This window comes from Hemibagrus wyckioides, linkage group LG06, assembly GCF_019097595.1.
Source record: "Hemibagrus wyckioides isolate EC202008001 linkage group LG06, SWU_Hwy_1.0, whole genome shotgun sequence".
In the NCBI taxonomy this organism is placed as follows: Eukaryota; Metazoa; Chordata; class Actinopteri; order Siluriformes; family Bagridae; genus Hemibagrus; species Hemibagrus wyckioides.
Genome location: NC_080715.1, coordinates 28,934,355 through 28,955,992, shown reverse-complemented (window position 1 = coordinate 28,955,992; position 21,638 = coordinate 28,934,355). Strand labels below are relative to the sequence as shown.

Genomic DNA, 21,638 nt, shown 5'->3' with positions numbered 1-21,638 from the left:
TCTGAGATATTATGGTCTTGGTTCTTGCAGTAAAAAGAAGAGATGATTAGCAAACTGAAGACAAAGAGCATTCAACAGAGTATGAGATCTTTGATTAAAAGAAGCAGTATCTTCATTGTAACAGCTCCTTGGGACATATCATAAGAATTTATCTTTGTAGATCTTTGTAGTTGAAAGAGTGGAGCATTTTAAATACTGTGGCATTACTTTGGATGATCTCAACTTTAACCAGCATGTTCTAGGTATCTACAAGTGCTGCCAACAGAGACGTACAGTTCTCCCTAAACTCAAGCAGTTGTCTTTTCTCCCTCTTCTCCTGTATCAGAGTATTATTGAGGCAGTTCTTAGACCGTAGGTATAGACTGTCTGTCTGTCTGTCTATCTATCTATCTATCTATCTATCTATCTATCTATCTATCTATCTATCTATCTATCTATCTATCTATCTATCTGGTTAATAAATAGTTAGTTAGTTGTCTTGAAATGTTGTAGTCATGCCACATTCATACTCTACACTCTGGTAATCCACCACACTGTTGTTGTTTTCCCTCAGAGGCTTCTGGTGCTGCTGTTGAAATAAAATTTATGACTGAATGAAAGTCAAGGTAACAAAGGCCATGTTTACTGCCTGCTATGTTGTATTTAGAGGCAGCGTGACCTCTAATGACTCAGATCAAAGTTTACGTTTCCACAACATTCTGTCTAGTGAAGTGCTTCAATCTGGCAGGTATTTGAAGGTAACACCGTAACAGAAGCTCTTTATTTGCTTTATACACCAACAGGAGATCCCCCCAAATAAGAAACCTCATTTAATAATAATAACAACAACAAAAAAACAACTCAGTGTAAAGCAGTGTAAAGTCCATGACGGAAGACAGATACTATTGTTTGGTTACTGGAATAACATTAGATTATTGAGACTGGGCGTGATCGATTCCTCCAGATAAGCTTGGGTCAGATGACATTATAACATCTAATCATTTCAGGGTTGGTCTTTTTTCTTCTTCTTTGAACTACATGTACATTAAAAATGCAGTCCATATTTTATTTCTTCTTGAATGGTATAAATTGTTTGCAACTCCACTGAATATATTTGTAGAAACGCCAGATCTCTTTGAAAAAACAAAAAACAAAACACCACCACACACTGGACTGTTTCATTTAGAGTAGAGATGCACTTGCAAAGGGAAAATATGATAAACAGCCCAGAAATGAAGGCTGGTGCATCAATAATACAACAGGCTTTTAGCAAAGAATTTGCGACTACACGTCATCGCCATCTAGTGGTATCAGAACTGAAACATACCTGCTGCAAGCCTGCAAATTTCTGTCACATGCACAAGCACAATTTACCCCATATTTCATCCTCTCGAGTGTTTTCTTTAACCCAGCATGTGCAAAATAAAATCTTATTAATATTAAAGCTAATTCATGAAGGATTGTGATTCAAATTGCAGCTAAGCAGGAAGTGATGCAGTGTACTGGGCTAAAAGTTTCTATATTATTTTATTAGAAGAACTGTGTTAAAATTATTCAGTCTGATCTGCATAACAGGCTTTTCTTTTAAAAGAAAAGCAGAGCAAAAAAATCCCTTTACCATAACTATTACCGTAAATCTAAAGGCTTTTTTTAAAGGTAGTAAAGTATATAGAAGTTTATAGAAGATTATAGAAGTAATGTTTGAATATTTCAGTGAGTCCTAAAACCTCCTTCTGCTTGGAGATTCTGCAGTTAAGTCATTGTAGGTGATCTGACATGGATAAACGAAAGATTTATCTATAAATATTAATTTTCTTTCTCTTGTATCTACTGTAATAGCAGCAGAAGTATATCAACATGTTTGGAAACTCCTAGAAATCTGCAGTCCAGTGCTTCGACGAGGAGGAGGATGCTTTTATTCATGCAATTTTGAAATTTCACTACAATCACAAGGTAAACATATGACACATATGCTGGCTGATAGAGTGAATTTCATGTACAGGAAGTATTTTGTAAACTTAATTGTTGTTTAAAAGAGAGAAAACACTAAAGCACATCAAAGATTTAATGGAAAAATCTTTATTGTTCTGTTAAATGACAGTGTTAAAGTGTGGACTTCCACTTTCAGCTAGTAGAAACCTTCTTCCGCCATGAGGTCCAAGCTTCCGTATAAAACACACTGGTTGCCAAGACCCTATTGCCCCAAACTCAATCACACAGTTTTGCTGGAAACCTTTTTTGTGTCATACAGGTTACAGTTTAAATAAAAAGTCAGCAGGATTCAAGCTTCCAAGCCTCTAATTTAGCCTGTTTAGCACGCAAGGTGTTACTGTACGAAGAATACTGCTGGAAAGCAAATGGCAAAAATCAAGAAATCTGCACACAGTGGATGTCTTTAAGCTTACATGAGAGATTAACCGTTTTTTTTTGTTGCTGTTTGTCTTTTTATCTACCCATGCAAGGAGAGGTGGAAGGTCGGATAGGAAGAGAAGGGAAGAATGAAAATCGTAGCCCTAAATCATTTAGAATCCACCGTTAAGACGCACGCAAAGTCAAACCAAATCAGAGAGTGAGAAGACAGTGAGGAGACAATGGGGCAAAAAGAGAGAGAGAGAGATAAAGTGGTGTTATTGCACTACATTTGCTGGGTGGAGTTGCCGTTCCACGTGTTATTGTCATCCTCGCTGTCCTCTTGGGTCCTTAGCCGGTAGATTTTACCGTCTTTTTTAAAGTCTTCCGGTCGCTTGTCAAGGACCCTCTTGCGGATTGTTTCTCTGGAAAATGGCAAAAGGTTTGATAAATGATCTGCACATGCATTTAGAAAATAAATAAATAAAATAAAGACTATTTTAACAACCTCTTTGGTTCTCCAGAGTTAGTGTTTAAGGAGTTTGAAGGGCGCTGAGGCTGGTTTCGGGGAGCCGCTGCGGCTGCAGGAGGAGGGCTGCTGGAGACGAAGCCACTCAGGAACCTCCACACTGCAAGCAGAGGGTACAGGATAGTGCCCAGTAAAGCCCAGATGCCACCTGTGCTAGAGGACTGGACTACGGTGTTAGCAGGCCTTCCTGACTGCTGTGGGAACAACACACACACACACACACAAGGTTTTTCGGAGGGATACACACACTGTGATTGGTTCCATACCATCTCACTGTTACACTGCAGTGTACTGTAGCCTTTAAAGCCTGTGAACTAGCTACTCTCTGTGGCTCACCGGCAGCAGGACAATGGAGGCACTGGGTGCAAGCTCAAGCTCCAGCAAAGTCTTCTCCAGATCTTGGGCTGTAAACTCCCGCCTCGGGAACATGGTGGCCAGAGAGAAGTGGCCAAACCTGTTGCCTACCTCCTGTGAGAATCAGGCACAGAGTTAGTCAGGGAAGAAGTGTAGAAGACTATCAATAAAAAAAAATCCAACTTAATGCATCAACTTTGTTAAGTTTTAATGATATAACTATAAGAATCCTGTTGCAGCTTTAAGACAACACATTAAAGGCAAAGTACAGTATACACCGATCGGACATAACATTATGACCACCTAATACTGTGTTGGTCCCCCTTTTGCTGCCAAACAGCCCTGACCCATCGAGGCATGGACTCCATTAGATCCCTGAAGGTGTGCTGTGGTATGTGGCACCAAGATGTTGGGGCCTCCATGGGAGGATACTTACAGGACTTGAAGGATACTTTTGATAGATACAGTACTGACCGGCAAACCGGGAAAACCCCACAAGGGCTGCAGTTTTGGAGATGCTCTGATCCAGTCGTCTAGCCATCACAATTTGGCCCTTGTCAGTGCTCATAATGTTATGCCCGATTGGTGTATATATACACACACGTGTGTATGTAGTGAAAAAACACTACTAGACAATAAAACTACTAACCATGTTAATTATCACAATAGTAATCTATTTGGTCACTGGTCTTTCTTTTAAGAACCAGGACACTTAAGTATAAATATGAATATACAATGTACTATTTACACATCACTAAAAAAATTCACCAAAATTCATCCATGCCAATAATAAATATCAGAGCTATAAATTCCCAGTGATGCTACTGTATGCCCTTGTACCAGCTCCAAAATAATACCACATAAGTGGAGGTCCTGGCCTTCTGATGGATGGTATTCTTTTTTTGTGGAAAGTCTTTGCCAGTAATTTTCTGGTGCCAGATTTCCAGCAATTTTTGTGTAAATGTATACATAAAATGATACTAATATCCTCAATATGTAAAAAATTATGCAAACTGATTATAATGCTGAGTTTACAGGTGTGTGTCTGATCCATGCACCAATGAGTATGAGTTCAAATCTTAGAACCACCAATCTGCCACTGCTGACCCCTGAGCAAGGCCCTTAACCCTCAACTGCTCAGTTTCATAAATGAGATTAATGTAAGTTGTGTTGAATAAAGGTGTCTGACAAACACCGTAACTGTAAATGCAGGTGTCTTTGTGTAGATCTCATATATTAATTACTGGAGACAGGCTTAAACTGTACACATTACATGCATTGACCGACCTGTGCTGCAAACTGTCTGGCCTCCTGCAGCTTCGTCTCTGAGGGAAACTGATTGGTCAGGGAGGAACCGTCTGGTAGACGAAACTGTATCCTGGCAATCGCACTGTGAGGAAAGAAATATAGTTCAATCCCATGATACAGGAAGCTCCTACATGTACTGCTGTGTAACAATACAAAAACTCAGTCCAGTAAATTATAACTGGACTACACCTCATTTAGCAGAACCTAAACCACTGAAATGACCCAATGCTCTATTTTTAAAGCTATCATCTGCCTGCATACTAATAAATCTCAAGAACAATTAAATTTTAAAAAATTCTCTATGATGTATGTTTGCATGTTAATGTATTAATTTTCAGATGATTCAGGAAGATTCACCTTCTCTCTCTCTGCGCAGCTTCTTTCTTGATCTCCTGCTCGGCCTGTCTGGCTTGCAGGGCTGCTGCTCTGGCTGCGTCGGCCTCCTCCTGGGTTTTAGCGTAGCGGGCTGCCCGCTCTGCACGGTCCTGTAACAGCACAACATTACCACATACTCACTCTCTTTTTAAATATTACCTGCATCGGCTTTTGTACAGGATGTGATGTGTCTGTTACATTTGTGCATCATGTTTAATATATATATATATATATATATATATATATATATATATATATATATATATATATATATATATATATATATATATATATATACACACACAGCTCTGGAAAAAAATAAGAGACCACTGCCCAATCTCCAGATTTGAACCCTGTTGAAAACCTCTGGAATGTCATCAAGAGGAAGATGGATGGTCACAAACCATCAAGTAAATCTGAGCTGTTTGCTTTTTTTGCAAAAAAAAAAAGCTCCCCAACAGCAATGTGAGAAACTGGTGGAGAGCATAGAGCCAAAACACATGCAAATCTCGGTTATTCCACCAAATACTGAATTCTATGTTATTTAGCCAAAGCATTAACACAATTTGTTTACAAATTATTTGCATTTTGTTTTATTTGAGTTATTAAAGCTCTGCAAATACTGCATGATCTTGGGTTATTTTGATGTGTTGTCATTTCCTTTAAATATACACTCTAAATAACAATAGTTATATTTTGAATTTAGTTCACAAAAAATGAACCAAAACTGTTCATCTCACCAATACATGCAACTGTAAGAAAAAAAACATAAGAAACTGATTATTTTGCAGTGGTCTCTTATTTTTTCCCAGAGCTGTGTATTGAATACACGGACATGCTGGTGGCTGACAGTCTAATAACCAAACCTGCACACTTCATTAATTTATTATGCTCCCTATCAAGTTAGAAAAGCATTGCAGGGGGTCTGGAGGACGGTCATAAAGGTCATCACTTCATTGCAAATCTTATGCCATGCTTTCTTATTTCTCATGCACCTGACTGTTTAATGGATCCAAACATTTCAAATAAAATATTTATGCAGTCTGTGACTAGAACAATAAGCAGCTCCAGAACAATGGGTCTCTTTTTGGCAGGGATTTCAGCCAACATCCTAAAGCATTCAATGTTTTCAGTGTACATTTAACTGAGCAATATAACTGTGCATTGTTCACGTGTTTGCCTTTGCATTTATGGAATTAACAGAAATATGTCCATCTCTATTGAAGTCATGTGAAGTGTAAAAGTCAGCAGTTTGAGACCTGAGCGATCTGCTGTTTGACCCTCTCTCTGGCCGCCTTCTCTTCAGCCTTCTCTCTGTTTCTCTCCTCCAGGATGCGCTTCGTTTTCTCTTCCTCCTGCTTCCGCTTGAAGTCCAGCATCTCCTTGCCCAGCTTCCGCCGCTCGATCTCCTTCTTTATCTCGTTCTGACATGAGAAAAGGCTCAGAATTTAGACGGGGCTTTTATCTCGTGTAAGAGCAACCATAGCAACAAATATGGAAATCTGCACAGTGTGGTGTGAATCTGTTATAAATCACAACACTCGCCTCCTCTTCTCCCTTCCGCTTCTGTTCTCGTCTTTCTTCCAGCTTCTTTGTTAACCTAAAAAAAAAAGGAAAATGCATGAAAATGACCTGCCTAATAACGACAGAGATTTATCACACAGAATGATAAAAGTGAGGACTGTTATTCCTGCAGCTTTTAAATAAGCCTAATGGTCACACTGTTCAACTTGAAGATCATTATTAATTATTAGTATTTTTTTGTACAGCACTTTGTTCAACTCCTGTTGTCTTAAATGCGCCTGTTTTTTTATAAAATAAACTTGCCTGGAAAAAAAGCAAACACAATCATTTTCGTTTGACCAAAAATCATTAGCTGAGCAGAATGTAGGCGGCAAGCTGAAAACACGGAAAGCAACCTGAAGCAAGAATTAGTTACAAAGAAATATTTTGTGTATTCCTTTTCTTGTATTTTAGCAGTACTTAAGCAGCTGTCTTTCTAAGTACGGACCTCACAAATTAGCATCTCACATTTTGGGGGTGAGGCGGGTAGCATTAAAATGCTGCCTGAAACTAAATTTACACAGCACACTGAGTTCACTTCCTGGATCAGTACTGAAAGCACCATATGTGAAAGAGGACATCGTTTTTCAGATGAGAACTTTCCTGTCTTTGTAAAGTAGTAAAAATAACTGTATAAAAAAAAAAATAAAGGATTATTGCAGAAGTATGCGATCATGACCATGCTTCCTTTTATATCAGACTATAAAAAGGCACCAAGGCGTAATGCACAAATACCATTTCCTGTTATGTATTGAATTTCCATATTTTGTCCTCCAAAGCTGAAAGGTTTACAGATACACTCCTCTGGTGATATTTCTGTGAATGTATACAACACTAACATCCTCAATTTCTTTTAAAACTAGTTATAATACTGAGCTGTAGGTTGTATGACTCTTATACCCCCTTTTGCTACGTTACAGTATTTTGTGTGCCTCACGCTGAAAAGGTCAGTGATCACCTCTGTACTAAACCTTTACCTCTCGACCTTCGCGTCTAAGGGCTCCTCTGCCTGAGACGCCTGTGATGTGTCATCTGATGATTGGCTTCTGTCGTCACCTGGAGTCACATGACCCGAAGCGCCTGCTTCTTCCAGGGGCATGGACAGAGATTCTATTAAAAAAAATAATAATAATAATAAAAATTGAGCTATGAAACGCTTTTAAAAATACTTTCAATCAGCAACATGAGGAGGTCTGATGCTTCTGACACAAAATCCTGCCTTGACTGAACCGAAACCACGACATGCAAATGAAGAAGCTTTGCATGGCTCCAACACGTGTAAATCTCTTAGCTTGATGTTTAAAAACTTGGAGCAGTGCAGTTATTCCTTGTGTCTCACCTTTAGATGCAGAAGAAGCAGCAGTGGAGGAGTTTTCTGGCGAATGGCTTTCAGAAGTAGAAGGACTTCCATCCTGGATGGACGTCTCTGGATTTGGCTGAGCCGGAGCGGCCGCCTGCTGAGTGTGTGACTGTACAAGAAAGAAGATGATCAGATCGGTGCGGGGAAAAAACAAATATATAGAGAGACTGTGTAATAGTTTAACTAGGAAGGGAGAATTTTAATAATACTAGAACCTGCTTGACTTTATTTATTCTATTAGTCAGCTCCTCTGCAGAGACGCCACCAGCGATGATCTCCAGAGGAATTCCGTTGTCGCCTATGAAGAAGCTGGATGGAATGCACACCACAGGATCTACCAGGAAATATGGTTAAGGGAACGATAAAAAAAAAAGGCGCATCAACCGCTGATGTATCATATGATGATAAAATCGGACAAATCCTGGATTAAAAGTCAGAAGGAAAGGATACAGATCTGTGAAAACTGGACGCACGTCTCACTGGGGAAGAAAAGAGACAAGAGATTTCATTTCATACAGTAAAAAAAAAAAGAAAAAAAAAAAAGAGCCTGTAATCTAAACATACGTCACTACCAAAATGGCTGCTCTTAAATAAATACATTTTCAAATAAAAATGTTGAGCTGAAATCTTAGTGATGCTGAAGTCATATGACTGTAGTGTAGTTCATTTATAGCATACCTTTTTGTTTCTGGTCATTGCATTAAGTTATGAAAATTTGTGAAGATTTTCATGCTGAACAAAATGTATTTTCTGCAATTATCCAATGAGTTTATTTATGGAGTGACCCATGTGATGCTAATCTCTGGGTTGACCTACAAAAATCCCTGCAGCACTCTCTTGTATATCAGGTATAAAATAATGTCTTTTGTGTGCACTGTCACCTTTTAGCGTCCACTTTAATGGCGACGAAGCAGTTGTTGGTGAGCTCCGCTACCCGCTCGTCCTCCCAGCTGGACAGCATCTGTATGGACTGCTCGTCATCTCCTAGTAATGAACAGAGCGGATTTGTTCATTCGGGTTCAAATGGATTTTATTTATATAACAAGGCAGCTTTGCAGAAATTCGGATATAGATTCGCCCCCGAGGAGCAAGCCAGGTGCGACAGAGAGAGAGAGAGAGAGAGCGAGAGAGGAGTCTGTCTCTAATGGGTGACACGGGATACTGCGACTGTGGGTCATTACTCACGTTACCACAGCTGTAGACTGAGTCACACAGTGCTACGTGTGTTGAAAGGATAGAGTACAAACATTTATACACTACAAATGAGATCAATTCTGAGTTTATTAGAGATTTCACTTCTAAACTTTCAGAATAAGAACATCCACAGCCGTCTTCACCTTCTCAACCATGGAGTCTCTTATTCTGACTGATGCATGACCCCCCCCACACATATAGTATATGCTTATTAATATACAGGTATAACATCTGCAGCTTATTAATATACAGGTATAACATCTGTTTAGGTAGGTAATAGGTGTTAAGGAGCCTTTATTATCGCCACACATACATTACCGAACAGTGGATTTCTTTTCTTCACATATCCCAGCTGAGGAAGTTATGAAACAGCCCCCCTGGAGCTGTAGGGGGAGGGTTAAGGGCCTTGCTCAATTGCCCAACAATGGAGCTTTGTGGTGCTGGGGCTTGAACCTTGATCCTCCCATCAACAACCCAGAGTTAAAATGACCCAAAAACAAATGTCACTAGAGAGCTCCCCCCACCAATCACCCCCTCTCCCTCGGGCCACAGAAAAATTGTCCGGTCCATGGTACAAAAAAGGATGGGGACCCCTGGCCTAGAGCATCACACCATCACATCATGTCACACCATGGTAAGTGACACCCACATGATGTAAAAGAAAACATGATCCATCAGTCCATCTTCCAATGATCCATGGTCCAGATCTGATGCTCATGTGCCCTTTGCAATGGTGGACAGAGGTCTGGTCACTCTGACTCCACTACGCAGCTCCAAATACAGCAAGCTGTGATGCTCTGTGTAGATCGGTGCTTCTGTTGGATCTGATCAGACGAGGTAAACTTTGATCCTTTGGCACTCTCACTGGTTCACCGGTTGTCCATTCCTGGATCATTTTTTTTTGTGTGTGTGTGCTAACCACTGCATGACAGGAATACCCCACAATACCTGCTGTTTCGGAGATGCTCTGTGTAGCATCCCATACGCCAAGACAGGGAACGGATCCCCCGCATCCCTGATGAGACATCCCTAAACCCTTACTACAGACGGATGGTTTGATGATTAATCTCGATGCACCACGTCTGTGACACATCACGGGTCTTCTCTCTGCAGCAGAAGCTTACAGAGACTCAGGTAAAGTGTAAATGTCTAGTCCTGAATCCTGACTGACTTCCTGCTGGATATGTAGTGCACTACATCCACTCACATTTGCTGCATTCCTGCTGTATTGCACCAGGGAAAAAATGTGATATTGGGGATACAGCCCCTGATATTGACATGAAATGAATCTCTTCGTTTATTAGAAACCATTTTGTCTTGTGTATAAGATGTTAATCTGATACAAGGCGCCAGCAGATTAGGCAACCGTTACGGCTGGGTTCCAAATCACTCCATATTGGATAAATAGTGCACTACGCGTTACTTCAATGTAGTGCTTACCTAGGAGACATGGAGATATCAGCTAACTCCATTTCATTTAATATATTTGCTAGTAGAAACCTAGTACCTTGGACATCCCAGATGGATTAGATTAGCTAGCTCACCATATCTTAGCTTAGTTTAGCTTTAGCTTTATTTACATTCCCTAGGCCTTTCCCCGTAGCTGCTAGCTAGCTTTAGCTAGTTAGTTTTTACGCCGTCACTTTGTGGTTCATTTACCTGCAATGACGACGACGAAAATGGAGCTGTGCTGCTTGGAGGTGGCAATGGCCGCCGGGATGGAGCCCTCAAACCAACGCATCTTTTCCTGAACTATCCGCTTCGGACACTTTCTGTGTGACAGTTGTCGGTTTGCATCTATACTGTCAGATCAACTAGAAACCTGTAATCTCATCACGGAAGTGACGTAGAAACGGTGCGACATGGGATATGTAGTCTTTTTTTGTTTTGTGAGGCTATTAGCTACTGTGGCTAAAATTTACAGAGTTATTATTAACAATGAATCAAGTGAAGCAAGACATATATAGTCAACTGCACTGTGTGTGTGTGATCATGAATTAGCTTTACGAACTGTTATTATACTATTTCGAGGAATTTTAAACCTGAATCCTCTTCTTAGTCACACCTCTGGTTCATTCAGCTTTGAACTTGAATCCTCCTCCTTCCTGCTCTACTTCTCTTTCTCCTCCATTTCCTCTCATCATTATCTACATCTTCCTTCTTCACTCCTTCCTCCTGCTCTACCTTTAACACTTCTTCTTCCTCTCCCATCTCTTCTTTTTATCTACATATTCTTCCCTCTCTCCCTTCTTCTTTCTTATACTTCTCCTCTGCTCCTTATTTACAATCTTCTTCCTTCTCCATCTTATCCTACTTCTCTTTCTCCTCCATTTCCTCTCACCATTATCTACATATTCTTCCTTCTCCTCTTTCCCTTTCCTCCATCTCTTATCCTCCACTTGAATGTCTTCCACTTTCTCCACCTTCTCTACCTCTTCTCTTTATCTACATCTTCCTCCTCCACCTATTCCTCCACTACTTCCTTCTACTCCATCTCTTATCCTCCACTTCTTCATCTTCCTCCTGCTCCATCTTCAACACTACCTCTTCCTACCCATCTCCTCTTTTTATCCACATATTCGTCCTTCTTTCTTCTCCTGCTTCTCCTCCTCTCCTTATCTACAAAAGTCTTCCTCCTCCATCTTACCCCACTTCTCTTTCTCCTCCATTTCCTCTCATCATCTCTTCTCCTCCATCTCTTATCCTCCATTTGCACATCTTCCACTTGCTTCGCCTCCAACACTTCACTTCCTCCTCTTCCTCCACCTTCTCTATCTCTTCTCCTTATCTACATCTCCCCCTTCTACTCCTCTTCTTATCTACAAACTTCTACCTCCTCCTTCTTACTCTACTTCTGTTTCTCCTCCATTTCCTCTTATCATTATCTACAACTTCCTCCTCCTCCTATTCCTCCACTCCTTCCTTTTACTCCATCTTTTATTCTCCACTTCTACATGTACCTTCTATTCCACCACGTCCTCTTCCTCCTCTATGTCCTCTTTTTACCTACATATTCCACCTTCTCCTCTCCTTATCTACAAACGTCTTCCTCCTCCATCTTACCCTACTTCTCATTCTCCTCCATTTCCATTCAACACTATCTACATCTTTCTCCACCTCCTCCTTCCTTTTTCTCCATCTCTTATCCTCCACTTGAATATCTTCCACTTGCTTCGCCTCCAAAACTTCACTTCCTCCTCTTCCTCCACCTTCTCCACCTCTTCTCCTTATCTACACCTTCCCCCTTCTCCTCCTTCTTATTTCTTATCCTTCCCCTCCTCTTATCTTCTGCTCCTCCTCAATCTCCGGGGTATACAAGGAACCGAAAATCATTCAGACACATACAAATGTCTGCCCATCTTGTTTCACAGAGTAATGCGATGATACACACACTGAGGAGTTCTGTTTCTGCTGTAGTTGTGATGGTTGTCATGAGCTGTGTCTCAAATAAAAAAAACTGACTTTACGCTTTACAGAAGAATATACTGATCTCTAAAATCCTGAATACTGCCACACTAAAACAACCTTCTGATAGGTTTAAAGGGGACGAGATGATTTTAAAATTGAAACACTAGCTGTGTTAGGGGAAAAGCGCTGAGTGTTTATTGAGAACTCTCTCTCTCTCTCTCTCTCTCTCTCTCTCTCTCTCTGACTCCATTTCCCATAATGCACCAGGAGAAAGGCGCAGAGAACATAAACAGAGCTCATCATGGCGGCCGACAATGATGTGAGTGCCACCTCTTAGCCAGAACATATTTCTTAAAACGACTCCATCTCACAGCTGTGTCATGTTCCAGCACTTTAACCTTGTTTATTATCTTGTTATTGTAGCCCGAGTCTGAGGTGTTTGAGATCACGGATTTCACCACCGCGTCCGAGTGGGAAAGGTAAACGCTATAACACCTACTTCCCATATAGTTAGCTAACTGATTCGATGGGGAGAAAACTAATTAAGTAATTGTTTTTTTTAATGGGAGAATAAATTAGACAGCTCTTAGAAACAGGAAGCTATTTTATAAAATGTCTAGAAGGCCCCGACTCGAATGTGCTAATGTAAAACCTAAGAGTTGTAGCGTGTCATGGTGACATATTAGTTCAAATGCTCAAATATGAAGCTGATTAAAGCTGAGTGCACTAACTAGTCTTTATTTACTTATGGAAATAGTGCACTAGTACAGGGAACACGGGGCGATTTGGGACTTCTTTGCCACCTAACCCGTGTCATGTGATTAATATATTAATTTCTAACACAACCAACTAGTTAATGTCATTCGGCTTAAAATGAACACACAGCATGTACATTTTCTGTGATATATTACTAGCTGTAAGCATAATATGATAGTGTATCTTAAAGAAAAGTTTGTAGATGTTCTTATTTTGATTGTATAGTTTGTGAAAAACGTTTAAACTCTTTTGATGATCCGTCCTGAACTAGTTTTGCGTTCATCCAATTAAATGCTCTCTAGAAGGTATAAGTCCCACCCCTGGGGATTGGTCTAGGTCTACAGCAGCAGCATTTTTGCAGTACGCAAGAATTGCTTGTGAGTTTTCGGCCCTGCGTCTTCGTGTGACTGTTCCCTTTTCTGGCTGTTCCGTGGTTGGAGTTCAATTATTTCAAAAAAGCCCTATTCGGATTGGATTAGTTTATCAGCTGGAAAGTCTCCTCAGGGAGAAAGTTCTGATATCTGGATGAACGGTTCGATCTTCTAGCAGTTTGTGTTTGCCATGTGGATAACTTGGGTAAAGTGAAAATTTGGTGATATTGTGCATATATGAGGGTAATTAATGTTTCATGTGATTAGCTGCTGCTGTAATGGCTCCTTTAATCATTTTCTGGGATCTTATTTTTTTTTTCCCCCTCACGATAACATATTGAGTCGGAGGTTTTATCACCTGCACCAAGTATGGTTGCGCAGTATCCGAGACACTGATGGCTCTGCTACGAGGCTAAATATTGCAAGTAGCAGCTTTTTTTCCCCCCAGTGTGAGGTGTAGAATATCACAGACCTTTGCATTTCGGGACTAAAAGGAACAGAGTACTGCCAAGTTTGCTGTAGGAAATTTAGTAGATGTAAATTGTAATGTCCCAGGATGATGAAGACACAGCGGTGCTTAGACAGAAATAAAACCAGTGTATCGTCTTAAAGCAGGAAATTACCGTGTGAGAATTTAATGGCGTCTGAATAGGGCTCAAGAATTTGTTCAAGATGATGTGACTTAACAAAGTGACTTTCAAATGAGGAAATATAATCAGAGTGATAGATACGTCAATCAGAGTGATAGATACATTAATTGGAGTGAAAGATGCATCAATTATGGTGATAGATATATCAACAAAGTGATACATGAATTAGTTTAATAGATGCATCAAGCAGAGTGATAGATACATCATTTAGAGTGATGGATACATGGACCAGAGGATAGATACATCGAGTAGAGTGATAGATACGTCAAGCAGCGTGATGGATACATGCTGTGCTCTTATCCAAGATTTTTAATAAAGTGCTAGAGGAGCAAAATGCACAAGTTAGGGGTTAGTTAAGTGTTCACAAAAGTGATAGGTCTTCAGACGTAGAAGTGGCGAATCTTTCAGTAGAAGTGAAATGCTCAAATTAAACCTTGTTGAGATACCTGCAAAAGATTTTATATATTTTACTGCAGGAAAGTGTTTTTCAGGAGTATGTATCACGCATGAGACGACACACTAAAGCCAACATGCATGATATTGCCAAAAGTTTTGGGATGTCTACCTTTTCATGCACGTGAATGTAATATGGAGTTGTCCCGCCCTTTGCAGCTATAACAGCTTCAACTCTTCTGGGAAGGCTTTCCACAAGGTTTAGGAGTGTGTTTATGGGAATTTTTGACCATTACTCTAGAAGCACATTTGTGAGGTCAGGCACTGATGTTGGCCTGGCTCGCAGTCTCCATTCTAAATCATCCAAAAGGTGTTCTATCAGGTTGAACACCTGAATTCAGTGATTTGGAGGGGTGTCCCAAAACTTTTGGCAGTGTAGGGCACGAGACGTATCCCTATACAGGCTTCACAGAACAATGTTGACACAATAAAATATGAAATTTGAATCTGTTTTTTGTAATGATGACAAATTCGAGTCACTTAATATGAAGTGTAGTAACATAGACAGTAGACCTAATTTATGGCAATATGATAAATTGGTAAAAAGGATTAAATGATTAAATTGCTGCTCCTGCTGCTGAGATCCATCTTAAACACCAAATCTTTGTATGTTGTACAACTCAGGAAATCAATTATTATATTTGATATATTGCATGTAGGTACAGTGGTTTATAGTAAATCATTTTATATGGTAATTAACTAATATGATAATTATCATCAGACGTTCAGTCAACAGTTCATGAGCGTGACGTCTGAAGCTGAGAACTGAGACAGCAAGGTTCCGACTCTTATACTGTACTCTGTATGCAACTGCCTCTGGTGCTGCCCCCTAGTGTGTAAACAGAGGTAGAGCTAGTAATGAGTTTTTAAAGGAAATACTGTAACACCTCAGAGAAGCAAAATCTCTCACCAGTTTTGTGTGTATATATACTCAACCTCCATGTGTACAGTTCTGCAGTTATTTAATCAGCCAATCATGTGGCAGTAGAACAAGACATAGAACTGTTCCTGATAAAGCAGGTGGTGTGTGGAGTCCCCCCTCCCCCACACACACATACACACTCTCTCTCTTTCTCTCTCTCTCTTTCTCCATACCCCCCTCTACCTTTACCTTTCTCTCTGCCGCTCTCTACCACTCCCTTTCTACCTCTGCCCCCTAACGCTCCGTCTCTTTTTACCTCCCTCTCTCTCTCTCTCTCTCTCTACCTTTACTTCTCTCTTTGCCTGTCTCTACCTCTCTTTTCCTATCTCTGCCCCCCCCACCTATATATAATATTGACCATGAGAAGGTATTCCCCAGGTCTCTCTCTCTACCTTTACCTCTCTCTCTGCCTCTTTCTACCTCTCTCTCTACCTCACTACACCCCCTCACCTCTGCCCCATCTCTCTCTCTCTCTCTACCTTTACCTCTCTCTACCTTTACCTCTCTCTGCCTCTTTCTACCTCTCTCTCTACCTCACTACACCTCCCCCACCTCTACCCCATCTCTCTCTCGCTCTCTCTCGCTCTCTCTACCTTTACCTATCTCTCTCTACATCACCCCCCCCCACACACACACTCACACATTCACAGAGCATTCACTGTATTCTCACGTTTTGCAACATAAAACAAAATTTCACCTATTAAATAGTTTCGTATTGGAAAAATCATGTGTAATGCCCTATATTTTCTTCTATACCTTCACGACAGAAACTTCCTGTTTAACTGCTGCGTGAAACATATGTAAGATGTAAGAACAAACTCAACCCCCGATCGTGCGGGATTGATTTTTTTTCAGCCTGATGCGTTTAGTGAAATATTTGAACGTCTTCGTGATAAACGATGTCTGCTTCACGCATGCTGATGTGTTCGCATTATTGGATCAGAAAACAACAATCATCATTTCCTTTGATTGCTTTCCTTTTATTTTTGTTTTGGCTTCAAGTCAAACTCCCAGTGAAGACATTACATAGACAAAGTGATGCAACTCATAGAAACTACTACTCCTTTTTTTCTTCTTTTAAATAATGTCAGTTTGTGAAGTATTTTATGTTAAACCGCTCAATGTGGTGAGTGTCAGTGGTCAAAAAAACTCTTTTTTCCCCCAGCACATTCTCTTGCAAAATCTGAAATGTTGGTACCTGGACAGGAGAAATGAACGAGTTTGTTGGATGTGGGACAAAAATCCTGTCTGTTTAGGACATAAGAATGAAATTTAGCCTCAGTTTAATCACAGAGTCAAAGGAGGTTTGGGTAAAATATTAAAATCTAGTGTAATTTAAGCATGATTTCTACTTCCTGTGTTCGGACGCTTCCATGAGGTTGCCCTGTTCTGTTTGCTCTAACCGTGTGATGTCTGCAGGTTCGTGTCCAGAGTGGAGGAAGTGCTGAACGACTGGAAACTGATTGGCAGTAATGTTGGCAAGCCTCCAGAAAAGGTGATTTTCTACCAGATAAAATTGCTGCCACTGACCAATTTATTAGGTACACCCGCTGATTCGTATAATCATGCAGTCAAACAGTTACTAGGCAGCAGCAGTGAGATCATGAGGAGACTATTAGAGTGATGTTATGATGATGCAGGGCAAGAGCTTCAGTTATTTTTCATGTGAAATATCAGAAAGATGGTTATGGTATCATTGATGGTGCCTAAGTATTTGAGTATTTTCTTGATTTATTAATTTTTTTTTTTTAGATTTATTAAGATTTTATTTAAATTTTCTGAGATTTGTTTTTTTTTTTCTTGAGAATTTTCCAGGGATTTTCTGGAGATGTTCTTGAGATTTTCTGAGATGTTTTTTTAAAAAGATTTTTTGAGTTATTTTTGAGATTTTTTTTTTCTTGACTTTTTTGAGATCATTTTGAGATATTTTTAGATGTGTTTGAGAATTTGTTTAGATTTTCTGAAATTTTCTGAGATTTTCCTGAGATTTCTTTTTAGGTTTTCTTGATATTTTCTTTTTGAGAGTCTCTTGAGATTTTCTTTGGATTTTTTAGATTTTCCTGAGATTTTCTTAAAATGTTTATGCAAAACAGTTTCTACTAAAAAGAAATCCTCCAGAATCCACTAGTCCTGTTGGTGGAAACATCTGAATGATGAAAGCTTTCAGTGTAGAATGAGCAGACTGCTACCACAGGAAGTCTACTCTAACTCAAATAACTGCTCTTTACATCCATGGTGAGCAGAAAAGCAGGTCAGAACACACAACACACCAAGTCTCAATGTTTATGAGCTACACCCGAAGAAGACCACATCAGGTTTTGGCCAGGAACAGGAATCCGAGGCAGCAGTGTGCACAGATTCGCTGAAACTAGAACACCAAATTTTCACAAAGTCTATTTGGGATTGAAGGTCTGTCTCATGTTGAATCACAAGGGGAAAAAGGGTTTTAGCGGGATGAGAAGTGATGAATTAAAGGATATAAAGCAGAAGGAAGAGGAAGACAGTGATTGGAGAAAAAGAATTTGAGGAAAAATAACTGTGAGAAATCACTGGTGATGCATTTTTAATTAATAATACTAATAAGCTTAATAATTTTTTTATATATATTCTGCCATAGGGAGAATACACCTCTGGCACATGGGAGGAGAAATCACGTGAGATCAACTTTGCCGATTTCAAATTTTCCATCACGCACCATTACCTGAAACAGGAATGTCCAGAGAGCGAAGGGAAGGAGGACGACGAGGAAGGTAGGACGATTGCCAGATTGTTTCCTCTGATTTTACACATATGATTAATGCTAAAGTGTAGCAGGATATGCAGCAGGGATATTCTTGTTTATAGCAAAAGAAATACCGTATGCTGTTCAGTGTCCGGTTTATACAAGTAGAAGAACAGCAGAACCTGCTCCGAGACCTCTGAGTACGGGCAAACAGCTGTTCTCCTGCTGTGTGACAAATGGGACTTTATTTCAGGAGAGCAGACGCTGCTTAAAAATGCTGGTAAAGCTTCCCAAGTCAGACTGAAATCAGATCATGTCCTCTTTCCAGATGCTTTTCCTCTGGCCATGCAGGACCTGCTGTGCATGAACAACGACTTTCCTCCGAGGGCACACTGCCTCGTCAGATGGTTAGTAACACCACTGAGCCTTTTATACTGAAAGAGTGTGTGTGTGTGTGTGGGTTACATGGTGGGTTACAACGTATGTAACAAATACTATATACTGGATTTAATTCAATTTAATTGTATTTGTAGCATGCAATGGACTTTGGCATAGCATCTTTACTGGAATATAGAAATTCAGTGCATATATGATGCATATTAAATTTAAAGTTATTCCTAATGAGCAAGATGGTGATGATGGGGAAAGAAAAAACTCCCTGACATTATATGAGGAAGAACCCTTAAAAGGAAACCTAATCTCATCCTAGTGACTATGTATATTTCCTGTGACGTTTGCATCTTAAATCACGTTTACAGGATGCTTGTTAAGATTTACGGCTTTTCGTTACTTGTACACTATATTGCCAAAAGTATTCGCTCACCTGCCTTGACTCGCATATGAACTTAAGTGACATCCCATTCCTAATCCATAGGGTTCAATATGACGTCGGTCCACCCTTTGCAGCTATAACAGCTTCAACTCTTCTGGGAAGGCTGTCCACAAGGTTTAGGAGTGTGTTTATGGGAATTTTTGACCATTCTTCCAGAAGCGCGTTTGTGAGGTCACACACTGATGTTGGACGAGAAGGCCTGGCTCTCAGTCTCCGCTCTAATTCAAAGGTGTTCTATCGGGTTGAGGTCAGGACTCTGTGCAGGCCAGTCAAGTTCATCCACACCAGACTCTGTCATCCATGTCTTTATGGACCTTGCTTTGTGCACTGGTGCACAGTCATGTTGGAAGAGGAAGGGGCCAGCTCCAAACTGTTCCCACAAAGTTGGGAGCATGGAATTGTCCAAAATGTCTTGGTATGCTGAAGCATTCAGAGTTCCTTTCACTGGAACTAAGGGGCCAAGCCCAGCTCCTGAAAAACAACCCCACACCATAATCCCCCCTCCACCAAACTTTACACTTGGCACAATGCAGTCACACAAGTACCGTTCTCCTGGCAACCGCCAAACCCAGACTCGTCCATCAGATTGCCAGATGGAGAAGCGCGATTCGTCACTCCAGAGAACGCGTCTCCACTGCTCTAGAGTCCAGTGGCGGCGTGTTTTACACCACTGCATCCGACGCTTTGCATTGCACTTGGTGACGTATGGCTTGGATGCAGCTGCTCGGCCATGGAAACCCATTCCATGAAGCTCTCTGCGCACTGTTCTTGAGCTAATCTGAAGGCCACATGAAGTTTGGAGGTCTGTAGCGATTGACTCTGCAGAAAGTTGGCGACCTCTTCGCACTATCCGCCTCAGCATCCGCTCACCCCGCTCCATCAGTTTACGTGGCCTACCACTTCGTGGCTGAGTTGCTGTCGTTCCCAAACACTTCCACGTTCTTATAATACAGCTGACAGTTGACTGTGGAATATTCAGGAGCGAGGAAATTTCACGACTGGATTTGTTGCACAGGTGGCATCCTATCACAGTTCCACGCTGGAATTCACTGAGCTCCTGAGAGCGACCCATTCTTTCACAAATGTTTGTAAAAACAGTCTGCATGCCTAGGTGCTTGATTTTATACACCTGTGGCCATGGAAGTGATTGGAACACCTGATTCTGATTATTTGGATGGGTGAGCGAATACTTTTGGCAATATAGTGTATATTACAGATGTCATAGCCGGAACTCTGGTGCAAATATACAGTGGAACCTTGGCATACGGATAAGATAAGAGGAGCTAGAACTTTATTAATCCCGAAGGAAATTCTTTTGCCAGGGACTGCTTCAGATAACAAGAAAAATAAACAGAAATGAACAATAAATGAAATAAAATATATATATATATATATATATATATATATATATATATATATATATATATATATATATATATATATATATATATATATATATATATATATATATATATATATATATATATATATATATAATAATAATTTCAGTTGCGTGTTAGTCTGGGAGCTGTTCAAAACTTGCATCAGTCGAAAGCCAAGCGAAGATAACTGAAGCGAGGAATTTTTTTCAGTTAGTGAAAGCTGTTTTGAAAGAGTCAACCCACGATACCAACATTGCCTTTGGCATGCGTTCACAAGCTAGGTGATTTTTTTTGGGGCGCTTTTCTGTTGACAGATTGGTGGCGTGGGTGGTCTGTTCATTTTTAGTTCAAGCTTGGTGGCACGACTTCCTGTGAGGACCCTTGACATGGAATGCTTGGCTTGGGTCAGTTCTTTGTAAGCAGCCATACAGTTTACATACGCTTCGTATTGGTAATATTGCTAATATTTTTGGGTGGCTGGAACGGATTATCTGCATTTAAATTATTTCTTATGGGAAAATTTGTTTTGCCATAAACATTTTCACCTTAAGAACTCGCCTCCAGAAAGAATTAAATTCGAATGCCGAGGTTCCACTGTAGTTTGAAGCATTTCCTCTTCCCGCTTGGTTCACAAGTCCATTTTAGGTAGAAGTGGTAGGATTATGCATTGAAAATATAGCAAATCCCTTTGCTTAAGCCGAGCCTTTCTGCTGTAGGTATGGAGCGCGGGAATTTGTGGTCATCTCTCCCGGGGCGAACTGTGAAGCGATCATCAGCGAGTCCAAGTGCAACCTGCTGCTCAGTTCTGTCTCTATCGCTTTAGGAAACACTGGCTGGTGAGTACTAGACAGTACTTTACAGCTTATTTAAAGAAAAGTCAAAATCTAAACCATTAATTGGGTGTATTTTATTTATTTTATCAAGCCTTAATGAGATTGAATTGCAAAAATGAATACGAATCAACCCATGATGCGTTAATCGAGTCAGTTTTTTAATAAAGTATCACATATATACTGACTATCATTTATGGTCATGAACTTTTGGTACGAAACATCGTACTTTAATTATTTCACTCATTCCCACCAAATAATTGTTTTCTTTGAGAATTCGCTTGCGGTATATACATATCAC

At 40.2% G+C, this 21,638-nt stretch overlaps 2 protein-coding genes across 3 annotated transcripts in view; one reads left to right on the top strand and one right to left on the bottom strand.

Moving 5' to 3' along the window:
* Positions 1–2,042: 2,042 nt before the first annotated feature.
* ubxn4 (UBX domain protein 4) lies at positions 2,043–10,853 on the bottom strand. The gene is made up of 13 exons (XM_058390815.1): positions 10,671–10,853; positions 8,699–8,801; positions 8,268–8,296; positions 8,033–8,151; positions 7,797–7,926; positions 7,435–7,567; positions 6,440–6,494; positions 6,154–6,318; positions 4,877–5,004; positions 4,499–4,601; positions 3,194–3,325; positions 2,837–3,051; positions 2,043–2,753 (listed from the first exon to the last, which is right to left on the bottom strand). Exons 1-13 carry the CDS (start codon positions 10,750–10,752, stop codon positions 2,615–2,617), a joined length of 1,533 nt encoding a protein of 510 aa, XP_058246798.1. The 5' UTR covers positions 10,753–10,853; the 3' UTR covers positions 2,043–2,614.
* Positions 10,854–12,686: 1,833 nt separating this feature from the next.
* Positions 12,687–21,638, top strand: part of rab3gap1 (RAB3 GTPase activating protein subunit 1) — an 87,112-nt gene continuing 78,160 nt past the window's right edge. For both annotated transcript variants that reach the window (XM_058390814.1, XM_058390813.1), the window contains exons 1-6: positions 12,687–12,738; positions 12,843–12,898; positions 16,991–17,066; positions 18,189–18,321; positions 18,622–18,700; positions 21,224–21,343. In XM_058390814.1, the coding sequence (XP_058246797.1) occupies positions 12,721–12,738; positions 12,843–12,898; positions 16,991–17,066; positions 18,189–18,321; positions 18,622–18,700; positions 21,224–21,343 (482 nt within the window). In that variant the 5' untranslated portion in view covers positions 12,687–12,720. The remainder of the gene's footprint in view (positions 12,739–12,842; positions 12,899–16,990; positions 17,067–18,188; positions 18,322–18,621; positions 18,701–21,223; positions 21,344–21,638) is intronic.

Coding starts and splice junctions, on each gene's coding strand:
- ubxn4 (XM_058390815.1), bottom strand. CDS start 10,752: ATGCGTTGGTTTGAGGGCTCCATCCCGGCGGCCATTGCCACCTCCAAG. Junction 8,297..8,698: donor ATTAAAGTGGACGCTAAAAG/GTGACAGTGCAC, acceptor TTTCTTCCCCAG/TGAGACGTGCGTCCAGTTTT. Junction 5,005..6,153: donor TCAAACAGCAGATCGCTCAG/GTCTCAAACTGC, acceptor GTGCTGTTACAG/GACCGTGCAGAGCGGGCAGC.